This window comes from Sander lucioperca, chromosome 7 (assembly GCF_008315115.2).
Source record: "Sander lucioperca isolate FBNREF2018 chromosome 7, SLUC_FBN_1.2, whole genome shotgun sequence".
NCBI lineage: Eukaryota > Metazoa > Chordata > Actinopteri > Perciformes > Percidae > Sander > Sander lucioperca.
This window is the reverse complement of record NC_050179.1, coordinates 9,750,113-9,768,169: the sequence shown is the minus strand read 5'-3', so window position 1 is coordinate 9,768,169 and position 18,057 is coordinate 9,750,113. Positions and strand designations below refer to the sequence as shown.

Genomic DNA, 18,057 nt, shown 5'->3' with positions numbered 1-18,057 from the left:
ACAAAAACTGAAAATGATACAATGTAGCTTTAACACGTTTAGTAAAGCCTGAGCTGTATGACAGCAAAGACCAAACTACATCAGCTAGAAGAAACAGTTTTTTACAAAGTTGGTGTTAAACACTACAAATTTACGATCTAAAAAATGGCCCAGAGTCAAGGTCGCCTATAAAGAGGACTTTTCAAGGGGCTGACCATGTAATCAAAACATCCTAGGTTTGACTCTGCATGGACCTTTGTTGCCTATCATCCCCCTGTCTCACCCTTCATTTCTTGTCAGTTCTCTCCTGTCAACCCTCCAATAAATGACTTTCACATAGCTTGTGGTCTATTTATAGAAGGGCTCCAATTCAGAAACCAGTTCAGAAAAAAACATTTATCCAAGGCCATCATACAAAGATGTAATTCAGGGGCACCCGAATGATCCAAAATAAGTATTTGATGAGGATCTTTTTACCATTATCCCCACATGAACATGTTTTTTACACAGAAAGAAGTCCAACTGAAACCATAAATATGTCACAGGACAACTACTGCCTCTTTCCTCAAATGTGTTGTTCACTAAAAACATATAAAATCAATTTTACAAGACCAGTGACAAACTTTTCCTTCGGTTTAGGAATATTCAAAGCTAACAGTAAGCTACTAGGCCTCCTAAACAACAAACATCTGCAATCGTCTCTCCAGGTGTCCTTAAACTGTTATGGGAACTTTTAACCTCCTTCATCCCTCGTACAGGTAGGTATGTGAATATATGTTTTGTGCTCTATTTTTGAGGCGTATACATACATGTACGTACTGTCTCTTTAAAATAAAATTAAAATTTGATCACAAAAAAACAACCTCCTTCATCCCTCTAACAGTCTTTGTTAGTCATATTTCCCTCTATACACAGTTCAGTGGATTATAATCACTCTGTTACAGTGTAATAAATGGTCCTATTGTTCTGATAATTTTTCGTTTCCTATAAATCCATATATATGTCAGCATATTAAGCACTTTGCCACAGAAAGTCATATGGATTGAATATCTGACACAGAGGCGGCAGTGAACGCCTCTCTGAGCGGGACAGGGATCGTGTCCGGGCGTAGGCAGGACGCGCTGAGCCACGGAGGAGGAGGAGGAGGAGGAGGAGGAGGAGGACTCTGTTCAAAACTACTCAGACGGGGCACACAGCTGGTAAGTTTCAGCTCAGATCGATGTCTTTACAACGCATGTTTCCTTAAAATAACAACACGATATTCTTCTACAGCGACTTGTAGTCTATCTGCGGGGCTCAGTGGTGAGTTTAGGGATCTTAATGTAGCCTTTGATACTCTGAGGTATTTTTTCATCTTCTTTCTTCATCTGTGAGTATAAAGCTACAGATTTTGTGTGATAGACTTTTTGATTGATGTTCCTTATATTAATTAACCTTAATTTAATGTGCCAGTATATGTTTTCGCAAACTGTAGGCTAGACTTTGTTTACTGTTAAAAGGGTGATGTAAAGTTTATTTAGTAAAACCGGATAAACGCAGATCCGCAGCACATTTTCACAGCCTACCTGCATGGGATTCACTCATAAACAGTGAAACTTCAAAAGTGTGTTCAAAAGTGTGATGCCAACATAAGAAAAATAATAAAAGAAAAATCCCTTTTATATAGCCTATAGGCTATTGGACAAATGCATAGGAACTTGATTTGGACTAAAATGTTCCTCTTTCTAATAAAGCCCACGTTATTAAAGGTTTATAAGCTTTAACTAGTGGCGTTGCTAATAATTAATAAATATTTTACTAAAGTTTCATGGAACAGTTATAAGCTATTAATAAGAACATAATTTGGGTTGCCAAGTTGTACAAAATCCTCGTCCACAATGACGCTGGGTTTGTCCTTTTAGCTCTTGAATTGACTGTATGACTGTTAAGTAGCCGATGTTAGTAACTTAAAGTTGGTAACAAATGGATTTTGGTGGTCAAACAGCTACAAAGACAAAGCAAGTGTCAAAGCAATGCTGGAGGAGGATTTACCACAACCTGGCAACCCAACAGTTGTTCTTGTTAATGACTTAATAACTGATCTATAAAACATGAATAACATTATTAAAACAATTATAGAACCTAAAACTTTAAAACCTTCAAATGTGCCTTATTAGAAAATGGTACCAACAGGCAATTATTTATTATTATTGTAAATAATCTGCAAACTGTTGTATTATTAATTAAAGCCATCAAGATAGTGCTCTTAAGAAGATACCGTTTTGTCTGCTGCACAACACCTCCTTTGTTTTTGTGGCTCACAATAACATATTTGATGACAAACATTTTCCTCAAGTGTCATACCATGAAGTGGATGACGACTTGGAGACCCGTCATGCAGTTGTACAATAGTACACTGTCATGAGCACACAGGAGGAGCTGTTTTCATTGCACAGCAATATCAGGCTCTCGTCAGTGTCCATTTATTCTTCATGTCGGCTGAGTGCAGCTGTGTGAGGAGCTCCCTGGATGTGTGTCGTTCTGTCCCAGTGTGGCTCTGACCCTGCTCCAATGTTGTGTAAACACCAACCTCTGATTCTCCAATTCCCATGCAGGGTCTGACAGCCTCCTTCAGTGTCATTTTTAACATGTCAGTTTGTTTTTTCACCAGTTCATCTGTTAATCCAGCGGAGTCACGATGGAGTCTCACAGACTGAGTGGCTCACCGGATATCAGGATACAGAAGAGCTGCATACAGCAACACAGTCCCAGAGGCAGCCAGGACAACTTGTTTGGAGTCAGGGTGCAGATCCAAGGGATTAAAGGTCAACCCTACGTGGTTCTGAACAGTTCTGGCCAGGAGATCCACCGGGACGTCTCAGTCATCACTCACCAGGCGGGGTACAATCCTGGCATGGTGAGGAGGTCTGTGGATGAAAGACATTCTCTCTCTGAGTCACAGAGGACTGCAACCTCCTCCGCATTTCATTATCAGAAACACCCAGAGATTCTGAGACCTTATGACCCTGAAAGTAATAACCTGAACTTAGTCCTTCATTCAGCAGCTTCAGTTGCTCAACCTGGAGATCTAAACACTGGCCTTCCTTCTGAGACTGCTAATGTGACCAAACCCAGGATCCCTCTGCCTGCTGAGGGCACAGTGGAAGACCAGAGTGAGGTAGCCCAGAACAAGACACCTTCCTCATGTAGACAAGTCCCTGCAAGGTCCCCAAACTCGGTGGGTACAGACTCCTTCCTATCTGTAGGGAAGCTAATAAGCCAGTTCAACAGCAGCCAGCGGAGGGGAAGGGCAGGCCCAAGGAACAGGTTGGACCCAGAGCAGTGTCGAAGGTCACGCAGCGCGGACAGCGGTCCAACTTCATACTCCTCGTCCTCCTCTTCCTCCAGCAGTGCCTCGTCTCTGAAGGGCATCAGGGGTGAGACCCCAGGTGGGATATATCCTCCGGGGTCAGCCAGGGCTCGACTCCTTGACGGAAAAGCCTCTTTGGCAAGGGAGGAGAACAAGCCCAGCACACTGCTTAAAGAACACCATGGAAAAGAGACGATGTCTCCACATGCCGCAAAATTACTTCACAGAGCAGAGAAATCCTCCATCTCCAGGTTATATAGTGACTATACTGATGAAACTGATGAAAGAGAAACACAGGTAAAGAGATTAGCACCAGGGCACAGTTGTCATTTAAAAGGGTGTATTTATTTGCTGTATTTTCCTTAAACAGGTCACTCCTGATCTTCTGAAAGGACAGCAAGAACTCTCAGTAGACCCACCTGAAGACACAGCAAAACAAATGCTGTTCACTTACCTCCAGGATGGGTAAGCGCCGCTCAGCACTGAGCACTTTTAGTTAAAGAAATAGTTTGACATTTTGGGAAATATGGTTATTTGCTTTCTTCTCTAACTCTTGGTAAGAAAGCGAAAAAGCATATTACCCAAATGTTGAAATATTCCTTTAAAACGGCTCAATAAATGAGTTTGCATTTGCACTTTCAGCTCCAAAGTTCCAAAATGAAAAGATTTGTTTTCTTTAACACTTTCTCTTTTTTTTAACCCAACACATTTTAGTGATTAGCTTGTAGTTGTGATCATGTAGTGTAGTCAGATAAGGGGGTTCTGCTCCATCTGTGTGTGCTCACGCAGCAGTCAGGAATGCAGAGCATGTACTTATTTCCACTGATAAAATAACTTCTTCACATGGAAAGTTTTTATGATCCATCAGTGGCTTCTAAAAAATATATTTGCTGAACTAGAGTGTTTAAAAACCGCTGTGAAAAGAGTTACACCTTTTCCTTTCACTCCATGGAGAGGTCCTGCACTGCCATGTCTTTGTTTAGCAACTGAATACATTTCAATGTTATCATTACCCCCTGTCAGTACTGTTAGCGTGTTTGTGAAATATTTTTCTTGCTTCTCAGGATGACTGATGATGACTCCACCACTCAGAAGAAAGTCACCCAGCTGCTTGAAAGGGTCAACAATGTCAAGTGGAAGACTGCTGAAAATGTGGAGGAGGAGGAGAAAGTGTGTGTTGGGATGAGATGTTTGCCAGTGTTGATCACTGGTTAGCATGATTTAATGTCTTGGTCTGAAACTAACCATAATGTTGGGCGTTTCCACATATGTAGGATTGTGCAGCCGAGGTGAAGCTTTTGCAGGAGAAACAGGCAGCGCTGGAGAAAGAAGTGTCTGAATTAAAGCAAAAACTGGAAACAGAGATTAAGGTGTAGTGCAGTCCCATCCTGCTGGTTCATCTCTAAAACACTCACTTATTTTTCCTGTGACTGATGATGTTGTTGTGTTGCACAGAATGAAAAGACTCTAGCCAAGGCTTGTGAAAGGGCCAGGACAGAGAAGAAGAAACTTCAGGAAGAGTTGGCCAAAAGTCAGGAGGAGCTCTGCAAACTCAGCGACAGACTGGCTGAGATCGAGGCCAAACTTCAGTCTACCAAACACGAGTATGAATCTGACCTCTGGGTCATTCAGGAAGTTTACAATGAAAACTATGCTATGTAAAAAATATGCAAATCTTATCAGCTAAATGAGGGCTGCTATACTCTCCCAAAATGTTGAACTATTCCTTTAAATGATTCCTCTGGGTGTCTAGTGTCGCAAGTGTATCAAACTAAGTTAGATGTTTTTCATTGATATTAAATGGGACGGTTTTGAAATGCAGAACTAAATAGAATACCTCAATGCTATGTTCCACTTCATTTAACTAAGCTTCTGCTCATACTCTAAGGTCAGTCAAGTGAACTGTGATGTATGATCTGATGACGGTCATTTGACCGAAAGCAGGGTCAAATACCATTTGGATTAAGTGTGCAGATATCTTATTTTGTCATCTAATTCTATCAAGCACCTTTCTAAAACTTTAAAGTACGTTAAGCAGGCTTCTTTCCTTGATGTAAAATATGGAACTAAAATTTCCATATTGTCTTTCCTGCATACTTTTTTTTGTATGTTGTCAGGCTGACTCAGATGAAGGCAGAGAGAGAGAGATCTAAGACGGAGATGAAAGACCTTCAGCAGCAGCTCTCTGAGATGCACGATGAGTTGGACCAAGCCAAGAAGGCCGAGGTGATAAATACAGAAAAAGAAGTCCTTATGGAGGTAAATGAAACCACATGAACAAAATACACTTCACAAATCAACAGCGGCTGTAAAGCTCCTTCACTGGACTCTAGGCAGTGATGTGGTATTTTGATGGATGTCTGTCAGGAAATGGCGCAGCTGCGTGTGGACTTTCAGGAGATGCTGCAGGGGAAGGAGGAGCAGGAGGACATGCTGCACCGCAGGGAGAGGGAGCTGAGCGCCCTGAAGGGGGCGCTCAAAGAGGAGGTGGAGACTCATGACACATACATGACCGCTCTGAAGGATGAATATGAGAATGAGCTTGAAATGCTGCTCAGGGATTTAGAGCTGGCTAAAGAGGTAAAAGGGCATGACATGCATCTCTACTACTGCTCTTTATTTTCTAAAGCTAAAACATGGTTTCATCATTTATTATTCCGTCCTGTGTCACAGAGCAATGCTCTGCTGGGTCAAGAGAAGGATGAAGCAGAGGAAGAGAGAAGTGCAGCTAAGGTACAGTTAAAGGAGCTGAGCCAGGAGAGAGATCAGCTGAGAGGAAAGGTGCAAGAGCTGAACAACAAGGTGGATCAGCTGAGTCAGGCAATCCAGGAGTCTAAAGCCACAGAGAGACTGCTGGAGCAGAGAGAAAAGCAGCTGGAGGTGGGAAACCTTATGGAGATAAGAGGAACATATGTAGTTACTTTTTATTGTTATGTTTCTAAATGTTTTTATCCACATTTATCTTACTAATGTGATATATTCTGCCATGTTCTGTTTTCCTTGGTCCCTAGAGGGAAAAGCAGCAGGTTGAGGAAGTGCTGAAAGATGTGAGGAGGAATGAGGAGGAGATGTGTCAGTCTAACCAGTCGCTGCTCACTCGCTTAGAGGACGTGCAGGTAAAGCAAGGTTGCTGTTAGCTTCAGAGTAACCCCTTGGTGGAATTTTGGTGGCCTAAGTCTCACATGCATACCATGTAACTACAATGTACATTGTTGCATGCCATTCCCTCTCTCCACGTTGCTTGCCTCTCCACACCGTCTTTTTAGCCCTGCTTGGAAGCTCACAGTCATTCCGTTTCCTTTGTGTGTTTTTTCCCAGGGTAAGTTAACCAAGCTAAACCATGAACACAGGGACCTGAAGGAGAAGCTTAAGGAGGAGAGGAAACAAATAGAGGAGCTGTGGAAGACTAAAACTGAGCTAGAGGATGTGAGGAGGCTGCAGGACAGGACTGTGGAGCAACTGCAGAGGAAGGTGAGAGGTGGACCTGGACTATTTATTGGCCCCAAGGCAACATTTGGAGCCAAATAAGACCTATAAAACTGTTATCTTAACTCTGAAGCCAGTCTTGTTCATACACCCAAAGAGGTCCACTTATCTCACTGTAGAAGCTCTTTGTTTGTCTTAGATGAATAGCATTATGGAGGAGTGCGAGGCGTCTACAGATGTACTTCAGAACCAGGTCGATGAGGCCAGAGACAAGAGTCAGAGGGAGTTGGACGAGTTGCGGAGACAGCTGCAGGAAAAGGGAGCAGAGCTGGAGAAATACCGACAGGCAGCCAAAAAACTCCAGGAAGAGGTGTGGTACTCATTGTCTCTGATTCATCAGCATGTGGGTACAACTGCCTGAGTCACCAATAACATAAAATGAAAAGTCAACACTAGGATAAAAAGGAGTTATGTCCCTTTTTTAAAGTATTTTTCTTATTATTAGGTCTAAATGGATCTTAAAACAATTTTCAATTCAATTACAGTTTTTTGTGAGATTTAAAAAAATATATAAAAGTAGTCTCAGATGTATTACCCGATTTAAATAATTCTATAATGATGTCTGACTGATTGACCATTACCTAACAGACTCTTTGCTGACTCTTTCAACATTTATACAGTATGTCTATTCATGTATATTGTGTTATTCCTGATCTACATTATCACCTAGACCACTATTTGCACTAACTGTATATTGACTCTTCACTACATCTCAGCACATATTATAGACTGTCTATTCATGTATATTGTGTTGTTATTACCTTATCACTTTTGCATATCGTCCGACTTACTTACACCTCACCTTGCGCCGGCTTTGTAATGCCTACCTAATCTGCACTTTATGTAGCCTATTGTATTTTATTGTATGTGAAACTGTATGTTGTCTTGCACGCTTATGCTTTTCTTGGCCAGGTCGTCGTTGCAAATGAGAACCTGTTCTCAACGGCCTACCTGGTTAAATAAAGGTTAAATAAATAAAAAAAATAAACAGCAGACATTGCATGTTACCTTATCTTACAGTGTGTGTTTGTTCTGTGGTCTGTTATGTGTTCAGCTGCTTCCTCTGGAGGAGGATCTGCGGCGGTGTCGCAGGGAGCAGCAGGAGGCCCAGCTGAGGGGCCGGCAGCTGGAACAGAGGGTGGAGGAGCTGGAGGAGAGGAACACAGCCACAGTGGGAGAGCGAGAGCGCCAGTTCAAAGTCATGGAGGTAAAGGTCTCAGCAACCTTAACTTAAGAAACTAGAAAGCCTGACTTTTAGTCTCTAGTATGGGTCAAATATGGGTCTAAACACTGGCTCCTACATTTCATCTTTAGTTAGACCTTCTCTGACTGGCCATCCCCAGTTTGCAAAGCAATGTTTCTGTTATAAATCTGTGGTCTCCAAGCCCAAGCTGACTTCTCAGACTTTGGAAACCTCCCTCCAGAGCCACGAAAGACATTATACAACTGTTTTAACAGGCTGAGTAGTACTTAATATGACTAGTAAACTGAAGATGTATAAAATTGGCGGAGTGACCCTTTAAGATGCTGTCACAAGCTAAACATGCATCTAAATAATAGGTATACTTTGTGAAAATGAATTATGTTTGCATAAACGTTACATTAATATTAATCATTTGTTGCTAATGGATGAATATAGAAGAAAGAAGAAGAAGAAAAATTACCCACACACTGCTCTCTCATCCCAATTTTTCTTTTTTTTATTGGACAATATTTTGACCACAAATTGTCTTCCTCAGGTCTGACTGTCTTTTTGTGCAGATTATTGTTACTCACCACCTGCAAAGAATTTATGATGCTCCTCGTTTTTTAACAAATGACAAATTAAATCAAATACCTCTAAGCTCACAGTAGATCTCATCCTTAAGTCGCACTTTAAACATAAGTGGAGTGTGTTTAGATGACAACAGCAATGTTCCCTGGCATAATAACATACTGTATACAGGTATATGTTTGCTAAAAACTGATGATCATCTGAAGCTTTCAACTAGAAACTGTACTTACTCTCATTAGAGTGCATGTGCTTCAGTTTATCACATTTTGAAGTGTTTATCTGATCAGGTGCCAGTATTTGCACTGTGAACTATAAGGGTGCTGAAAAGTGCCGTAGCAACACCATCTCTCAGCACTGTTTGTCTTGCTGATTACAAAACATCACACCGTGACATCAGTGTGATGACTGTTGGAACTGCGTATTGACTGAAGAAGCTCATGTTTACTGTACAAAGTTATCAGACCTGTCTGGGTGTTCTCATTCTTGCACTCTTTCCCCCTTTTCCAATGTCAAACACTCTTTTCCATTCAGCAGTTAAGAAACGTTCAAAATCTTTTTCATATGTTGTTCACTTTGTCTCACTGCATTTATTTCCACAGCTTTAGTCATAAATGATTACCCAATACCCTTTAAAAATAAGTCAGTCAGTTTTCTAACCACAGCCTCAAGAGATAGATTCATCATGTCCTCTGTACTTGTAAACATTACAGCGTAATGCAATATTTATAAACTTGACACATTTTTCATGTGTTCCTCTCCTCTCAGGGACGTATCAGCCAACTAGAAGAAGCTCTTAATGATGAGCGCAGCAGTGCTGACCGCCTGATGGAAAGATTAGACAAAACCAAAGAGCAGGCAGGTCCACTCCCTCACTCTCATTTTGTATTTGCTATCATTCATTCCTTTTAACCAACTGTGAAGAGACAATTCTTTAATCTTCACTTTGAGCACCCAGCCCTACATCTGTTTCTATCAAAAACAGATGTAGAGCTGTGTACTCAGATTTCCTCTCAGACATTTTTTGTTTTGTTTCTTAACGTTCACTTTATACCATCCCTGAAACATGACTGAACTGTACAGACTTCATATATGTTTCTTTATCTCTGATGTCGCCTCACGTCCTCAGTGCGCCTGTAAAGTAGGCCACCATTCATGGGAGCAAAGTGGTGCAGACTAATTGACACAAAACACAGTGCAAAGACAAAAAACAGCAAACTATTGTGAGCAGCTATTCACACTCCCTTCACTGGGCCTCTGGGTGGTATTAGAGAGGAGAGAGCCTTCAGATCTGATGTGTACGGTGGCCCTGAAGTGCAAATCACAACAGCAATAAGAAAAACGCGACAACCAACTAACGCGGCAAATATGAAAACACAACAGCGAATATGAAAACACGACGGCAAATAGGAAAACACGACGGCAAATAGGAAAACACGACGGCAAATATGAAAACACGACGGCAAATATGAAAACACGACGGCAAATAGGAAAACACGACGGCAAATAGGAAAACACGACGGCAAATATGAAAACACGACAGCAAATAGGAAAACACGACAGCAAATAGGAAAACACGACAGCAAATAGAAAAACACGACTGCAAATAGGAAAACACGACAGCAAATAGAAAAACACGTCTGCAAATAGAAAAACACGACAGCAAATAGGAAAACACGACGGCAAATAGGAAAACACGACGACAAATAGGAAAACACGACGGCAAATAGAAAAACACGACGGCAAATGTGAAAACACGACGGCAAATATGAAAACACGACGGCAAATATGAAAGCACGACGGCAAATAGGAAAACACGACGGCAAATAGGAAAACACGACGGCAAATATGAAAACACGACGGCAAATAGGAAAACACGACGGCAAATATGAAAACACGACGGCAAATATGAAAACACGACGGCAAATAGGAAAACACGACGGCAAATATGAAAACACGACGGCAAATAGGAAAACACGACAGCAAATAGAAAAACACGACTGCAAATAGGAAAACACGACAGCAAATAGAAAAACACGTCTGCAAATAGAAAAACACGACGGCAAATATGAAAACACGACGGCAAATATGAAAACACGACGGCAAATAGAAAAACACGACGGCAAATAGGAAAACACGACGGCAAATAGGAAAACACGACGGCAAATAGAAAAACACGACGGCAAATAGAAAAACACGACGGCAAATAGGAAAACACGACGGCAAATAGGAAAACACGACGGCAAATAGAAAAACACGACGGCAAATATGAAAACACGACAGCAAATATGAAAACACGACAGCAAATATGAAAACACGACAGCAAATAGGAAAACACTTCAATAAATCACAAAACACAACGGCATTAACTTCTACCGGAAAAGGTAGGGCCTATCTAGCAGTGGACGGACCCTCCTGATTGGACAGACGCACTGTCTGTCTTTCGCGCTCCCAAATCACCCACAATCCTATGCGCGCGGCTTTGCCGGCTCGTTAAAAAAAACAACAACAATGGCGGACCTAAGTGGGAGTTGGAGCGGCATCGCTGATGGCACAATTAACATTTAAATGTAAGTATATTTAGTGTTTGCCGTACATTTGTTATCACCGTTAATGTGTTACATCAATGTCAAGTGTTACGCATTAATGCTGGTACAAATTGCTATTATAATTAGGTAGATACACCCGAGCTAACGTTAAGCTAACTGAACCTATCATTTAACATTAGGCTGTTAGCTAGCTAGCTGTGTTGCTGTCTTTTATGCCATTTGTGTTTGTAAAGTTTAATGTCCGGTGGCATTTTCATCTCTTTTTGTAAGCCGTTACTGTATATGCGTAATGTTAGCAGAGATTTAGAAATTGGTTTGTTTATCAGTTGTAGCTGCAGGATTGGAGGTAAAGCTGCACCTTGTTAACTTCACTAGCAACGTTAAATGAAAGCTAAAATGTATGAGTAGTTTCCCATGTAACAAGTATAACATTCCGTTATAGCATTTATAATGGTAAAGATCTTTTTCTTGTGTTTGCTGTCTTTTAACAGGGACTAAGGAACAAATGGAGGCTGCACTACAACGCTGAAGCTGCCGATTCGCAGCTTCCGATTCGGCAGTTAAGGGGAAATTTAAGGGGAACTTAAAACTGTCCGATTCAGCAGGGAAACATAATTTACATTGCTAAGTGACTGATCCTCCGTTTTTTGAACCTCTTACTGTATTGAATGAGTGTTAGTTATTAAGGTAAATTATTAATTATGTCTAAAACACACTTTTAGATTTGTGAAAGCTTTATTATCTTTATGAGAACACAATAAAGGGAGATTTCACCGTTTTTCTAAACTTGTCAAATCAGGACTAAATTATCCCAGAGAGTCTAAGGAGTCTTAAAAACACAGTTTGAGATTTGTGAAAGCTTTATTCTATTTGTGAAAATGCAATAAAGGGAGATTTTACTGTATTTTTCACATATAGACTACATTGGACCAGGTCCAGATCCAAAACACAATACTTAAGACTTGTCAAATCAGGACTAAATTATCCCAGAGAGGCTAAATAAACTGTTTTATTTTATTGCCACAGCATGGCCTTTGCTAATTGACATTCAACGTACAAGTCCACGTCTCTCCATGTCATTTCTTATATCCATGAGCAGGTCTTCCTTCTAACTTCAAAAGAAAAGTAGAAAAAGTTATTTTTACCTTTGGAAATCAATCCAAATATCGTCATAGATTTGCCAGTGGTTTAATTTACTCTTCAAATCCTTCTCCTTCAACATAAGTGTTGTTTTCTCACCTTTCCTCAGAAAAAGAGGCAGGACTGAGTATTTATTAAGATTTTTTTTAATTCATACTTCATAGGCCATTGTCTCAGGTGAGGAGCAACCCCACTTCTGGGGAACGCTGGGTCCCGATCTTCTTTGATGATGAAACCCAGCTGGACAGGATTGTGAAATACCTGTCAAACTTCCTCGACAGCTGTGACACACTCTCTGATAAAGTGTGCACCATGGTGTCTTCTGACAGGATCAAATACATCCTAAATGTGTTGCTGTCAGAGATAGGTCCACAGCAGTTCCACATTATATTCATGAAGACATTTTTTTCTATGACTTAAAGTGGCTATATGTAACTTTCAGTTTGTGTTAATTCTAGCGGCCACTTTGGACAAAAGTGGTAGTATTTTCACCACACCTGCTGTCGTAAAGGTCTTTTCTTTACGGTGCTGTATTGCCCACTGTAGATTACCAAGTTTGCGTTACCGTGTTTACACAAGTACAGGGGAAGACCTGCTCATGGATATAATAAATGACATGGAGAGAGTGAGTTAATTCTTGTCCAGTTTTGACAAGTTTAGGTATTGTGGTTTTGGATGTGGACTTGGTCCAATGTGGTCTACATATGCAAAAAACAGTAAAATCTCCCTTTATGGCATTTTCACAAATAGAATAAAGCTTTCACAAATCCCAAACTGTGTTTTTAAGACTCCTTAGCCTCTCTGGGATAATGTAGTCCAGATTTGACAAGTCTAGGTGGATCTAGACCTAGTCTAATGTGGTTTATATGTGGAAAAAAAACTTATTTTCTCATAAAGACAATAAAGCTTTCACAAATCTAAAAGTGTGTTTTAGACATAATTATAAATTTACCTTAATGACCAACACTCATTCAATACAGTAAGAGGTTAAAAAAACAGTTTTAAGTTCCCCTTAACTGCCAAATCAGAAGCTGCGATCGGATGCCAACTTCAGCGTCGTGGCTGCACTAGCGTCACCAGAAGGGAGAGATGAGGAGGAGAGGGAAAGCAAAAGACAAGCAGGGAGACAGAGGCCAAAAAGAGATGTTGAATAGATTATTTGCTATATTAGAGATTGCCATTCAAAAAATAAATGCATTAAATTAACTAGTTTGTCTGTGTCTTTTAAGTTTTTGGGTGTGTATATAATATAAACTGTTTTTCAATGTTTATTTTTCCATCAAATTATGACCTGGACACAGGAAACTTCTAACTGAGTAATTATATTCAGATGCTACCTGTTTTAATAACTAGTTAGGTATACAAGCTCTAAAAAGACATTAATGAAACATGTATCTTTATTATAACATTTATTCAAACATTACTATATACTGTACACAAGTATATTCAACATGAAGCGGCGATCAGACTCAGCTCCCGATGATGGTGTTGCTTCCGGACTGCAGACAGAAGGAGAAAGATTAGGTTAGTCCAGTAGTTATCCAACCTGTCCTGGTAAGATTAGGTTAGTCCAGTAGTTATCCAACCTGTCCTGGTAAGATTAGAATTGTATCACAAGTATATTTAAGCATACTGAAACATGAAGGTACTTCATGTAACTGTGTAGTGGTGTAGTTTCTTCATCATGGTCTTAACTGACAACTGTTGACCATTTAACACACTTACACCTACCTTTACTGTGTTAGTGGGTGTTTATCAATGGAGGTATTATGACTTTTCATATGTTGGTTGTAGCCTTGTAGCTTGTGTGTTTACAGTACTATTTACCCTTTCTCACTTGCAGTTTAATGCATATCATACTGCCTGTGGTAGCTCATTAGCTGGTAGCGTTTACCTTGTAGTTGCTGATCATATTTTGCACTGCATTTGTCTGAAAGCTAGAAGCTACTGGACAATGAGCTAATGTTGCATACATGCAGTAAACTACAAGCTAATGTAAACGGCTAGCTACTGTAATTCTCCTTACTGGTAAGTGTTATGACTACTGTACAAACATGAACTCCCACGAGTTTTTAATTTATTGACATGGGGTAAATAAGACAAAACGACTATTGCTTACATTAAAGCCTATCGGTGTCGGTAACGTTACCTACCTTTGCACGTTGCGAGCAAAGTTCCTGACAGAATGTTCTCCTCCTGCAAGCAGACTGACGCCGATTCACCAACAGCACAGTTCATAGTTCCACATCCATTTCGTCCAGTGTTTTGAAATGAGAAACGGCTAGTCCGTCTGTTAAAAGCATAGACAGTGAGGCACTTTTATTTTTTCACCTCTCCTTCCTGTCAAAAGACAGTGCGTCTGTCCAATCAGGAGGGTCCGTCCTCTACTAGATAGGCCCTACCTTTTCCGGTAGAAGTTAATGCCGTTGTGTTTTGTGATTTGTTGAAGTGTTTTCATATTTGCTGTCGTGTTTTCCTATTTGCCGTCGTGTTTTCATATTTGCCGTCGTGTTTTCATATTTGCTGTCGTGTTTTCCTATTTGCTGTCGTGTTTTCATATTTGCTGTCGTGTTTTCATATTTGCTGTCGTGTTTTCATATTTGCCATTGTGTTTTCCTATTTGCCGTCGTGTTTTCATATTTGCCGTCGTGTTTTCCTATTTGCTGTCGTGTTTTCCTATTTGCCGTTTTGTTTTCATATTTGCTGTCGTGTTTTCCTATTTGCCGTTGTGTTTTATGATTTGTTGTTGCGTTTGTCTAATTGCTGTGGTGATTTGCACTTCAGGGCCACCGTAGATGTGGCTGCTCAGACCAGACAGCATTTCCTCTGACTTAAGGAATTAAGCTGAAAACTTTTCATTTAACCTGAAAAGTGCTTGTCAACAGGTGCTGCCCTTTTTAATAACGTATGACTGTGTTTTCAGTCAATATGTAAGACAGTACATAGAAAGTGCAAGCCCATATTGAACTCTATGGTTAGAAATTGGCATAAAGAATTAGTTAGGGATTCAGAGCCCACATTTTACACTTCTTACATATACGTTATGCTATACAGTATATTTTGACTGAATGCCAGTGGTGGAAGAATTATCAGATCCTTTACTAATACAGTACCAATATAGCAATGTAAAAATATGTTTAGGATATCACATTTCACTGAATTTCTGCTTTGTCATGTAAAATATATTTTATACTTTGACCCCTTTGAGTCTCAAAAATGTATTCAAATGAAGCCACATGAGAAGTTTAGAGACTAAATGTCCCCCTGGTTGATCTGCCAACAACTCATAGACATCTGAAACATAACAAGAGAGGTCACATATGGATATGTTGAATTGATTTTTCTTTATGTAAAATCTCAATCTGGTCAGTAACCAGTAACTGCAGCTGTCAGATAAATGTGGTGGAGTAGAAGTATCAAGTAGCATAAAATGGAAATATTTAGAGAAAGTACAACTACTTAAAAATTTGACTTAAGTTCAGTACTTGAGTAAATGTACTAAGTTACTTTCCACTGCTGAATGCTGAAAGCTGTTCCCTCTCGGTGTGACAGATGGATCAGATGAGGAACGAGTTGATGCAGGAGAGAGCAGTCAGGCAGGACCTGGAGTGTGACAAGATGAGCCTGGAGAGACAGGTACTGACCTCTGATGCCACGCATAACAAAAAAAAGTATGACAAAAAGACAGATCCTGGATCAGATATGTCATATCCTACCATCTGAAAATCCACACTTGGGTCCCCTGATTTTATTATTATACACAGATGTGACACATGTACTTTTTACATTTTTACTACTTTTATTACTGTACATATATTTAGAATTTATTATTATTACTAATCATTTTTTTTTCTCTTCCCCGTTTTTTACTCTTATCATGATTGCACATTGGCCTTGTAGCACGTCCTCTAGAGTATGCCATCGCAAGTGAAAAGAAAATCAACTTGTATCGTGTTGAATGCGTTTCCTTCCTCATAAAACATTTGCAAAGCCAATTGTTTTAAAAAAATGTGAAACCTGCGTTGTTTACATCCATGTTTACAAGTTAGCAGTTTTCTTCTTTCCTGCCTTTTCTGGCACAATGCTGTATTTCCTCAATGGAATAATGTGAAACCATTGGCTGGACGGTGTATTGCACCATCTGCCTGATTGAGTGCATGCATGCATGTCCTCCTTTGACATTGCTCCATAGCACTACTATTGGTCGAAGACTCTCCAGGGTACCTCTAAACTTTGCCTAATTTATGATATTTTTTCTGTTTTATTCCCTCTGTCAGAATAAAGACCTGAAGAGCAGAGTGACTAATTTGGAAGGATCGCAGAGGCCAAACCAGGATTCACTCGTCTCCAAACTGAACACCCGCATCCAGGAACTCGAGGAAAGGTTGCAAGGAGAAGAGAGGTGAAAGCCTGCACATTAAATAATGACCTTATAGCTCTTAACAAAAATAAATATATACAGAGTTTGTATTTACCAGCGCAGGATAACACTTTGGATTATGGTTCCATCAGATACTTGATGGTAGCTGTCGAGCACTGAACCCACTCATATCCCTTTCCCTGTGGTTGTAAGAGTGAGAGTATCTCTGGTCTGAAACACACTAGGAAGGTGTTGAGTTACAGGAAGCTGCAGCAGCGATGTGATCTCCTGGTGCTTTTTGCTCTCAGAGACAACAACAGCCTGCAACAAGCGAACCGCAAGCTGGAGCGCAAAGTGAAGGAGATGAAGATGCAGACGGACGAGGAACACATCAACCTGCAGAGCCAGAGAGACCAGGTAGACACGTCTTTAACTATATAGAAAAAAACAAAGTTGTAGTCAGGAGCTGCAGACTTGTGATTCAATATCTCACTTTTGTGAACTCTGCAGCTGACTCAGAGACTGAAGACAGCGAAGAGGCAGATGGATGAGGCGGAGGAGGAGATTGAGCGTCTGGAACATGCCAAAAAGAAGGTGCAGAGAGAACTGGATGAGCAGATCGAGGCTAACGAGCAGCTTCATGGCCAACTTAGCTCACTGCGGAACGAGATGAGGTGACCACTCACCTTCTGCCACTGAGTTTCTTCCTCGAATATACAGTGTTCACATCAAATCATGTCTTTCTTTAACTCCAGTCATTTTATTTTTCTGCATTAACAGGCGTAAGAGGAAATCACCTCCTCTCATTAAGGTTGTGGAGGACGATGTGAACGATGTGGATGACATTGGATCTGATTGACTGACGTGTGATTAAAACAAAATGCTGTCCAACAACAATTTCTGGACTTTATTAATAAATGTTGGACATACTGTAAAGAACCCATGATATCATGATTCAACATAATTTCATTAACAAACTCAGGTGACTTCATGATGTTTCCAGTTGTGAATAGCGTGGCACCTTACCAAGGCTGACCTCTTGTGGCAATACATATAACTACAATATATATAATACCTGACAAACTGATGTTTTTACAATGCAACTGACACACTGGCTTATTTACCTGTATCTGAAATGGATTAATTTGTTTCCTAAGTTATTACTTTGCAGTGTGAGTTAATATGATGCAATCTGAAAAACTTAAACTGATGAATAAATGTGTGTGAGATACATTCACAACATTAACTCATGTTTATACACCTCCAGAAACTCTTAAAAGAAACAAATCCAGCTGTATGTTTGTCCTCTGATGACACACACAAATAAAGAAAATCTGATTTGAAGTTGCGTTTGATGGAGAAACGATACAAGTTACAACTTTATGTGTTCACGAGGCTGATAGGAGCTTGATGGTTTTACAAA

The 18,057-nt window shown here is 40.3% G+C and overlaps 1 protein-coding gene across 3 annotated transcripts; it reads left to right on the top strand.

Moving 5' to 3' along the window:
- Positions 1-1,050: 1,050 nt before the first annotated feature.
- LOC116038638 (cingulin-like protein 1) lies at positions 1,051-17,978 on the top strand. 3 transcript variants are annotated; one of them, XM_031283183.2, is made up of 19 exons: positions 1,051-1,178; positions 2,630-3,625; positions 3,699-3,793; positions 4,393-4,498; positions 4,603-4,698; positions 4,784-4,932; positions 5,446-5,587; positions 5,696-5,908; positions 6,002-6,208; positions 6,340-6,444; positions 6,647-6,799; positions 6,954-7,124; positions 7,869-8,021; positions 9,354-9,443; positions 15,827-15,910; positions 16,552-16,676; positions 16,943-17,051; positions 17,145-17,308; positions 17,415-17,978. In XM_031283183.2, the coding sequence occupies exons 2-19, from the start codon at positions 2,657-2,659 to the stop codon at positions 17,491-17,493; spliced, it is 3,210 nt and encodes a 1,069-aa protein (XP_031139043.1). In that variant the 5' UTR covers positions 1,051-1,178; positions 2,630-2,656; the 3' UTR covers positions 17,494-17,978. The 3 variants fall into 3 exon arrangements, with proteins under 3 accessions (XP_031139043.1, XP_031139045.1, XP_031139044.1); XM_031283185.2 differs by lacking the exon at positions 1,051-1,178 and adding an exon at positions 1,189-1,281; XM_031283184.2 differs by lacking the exon at positions 1,051-1,178 and adding an exon at positions 1,189-1,348.
- The last annotated feature ends 79 nt before the right edge of the window (positions 17,979-18,057 follow it).

Bases quoted from the DNA above. Each gene is read 5' to 3' on its own strand.
- LOC116038638 (XM_031283183.2), top strand. From the start codon at position 2,657: ATGGAGTCTCACAGACTGAGTGGCTCACCGGATATCAGGATACAGAAG. The intron at 6,800-6,953 runs GTGAGAGGTGGA...TGTTTGTCTTAG, and splicing joins TGGAGCAACTGCAGAGGAAG to ATGAATAGCATTATGGAGGA. The intron at 7,125-7,868 runs GTGTGGTACTCA...TTATGTGTTCAG, and splicing joins CCAAAAAACTCCAGGAAGAG to CTGCTTCCTCTGGAGGAGGA.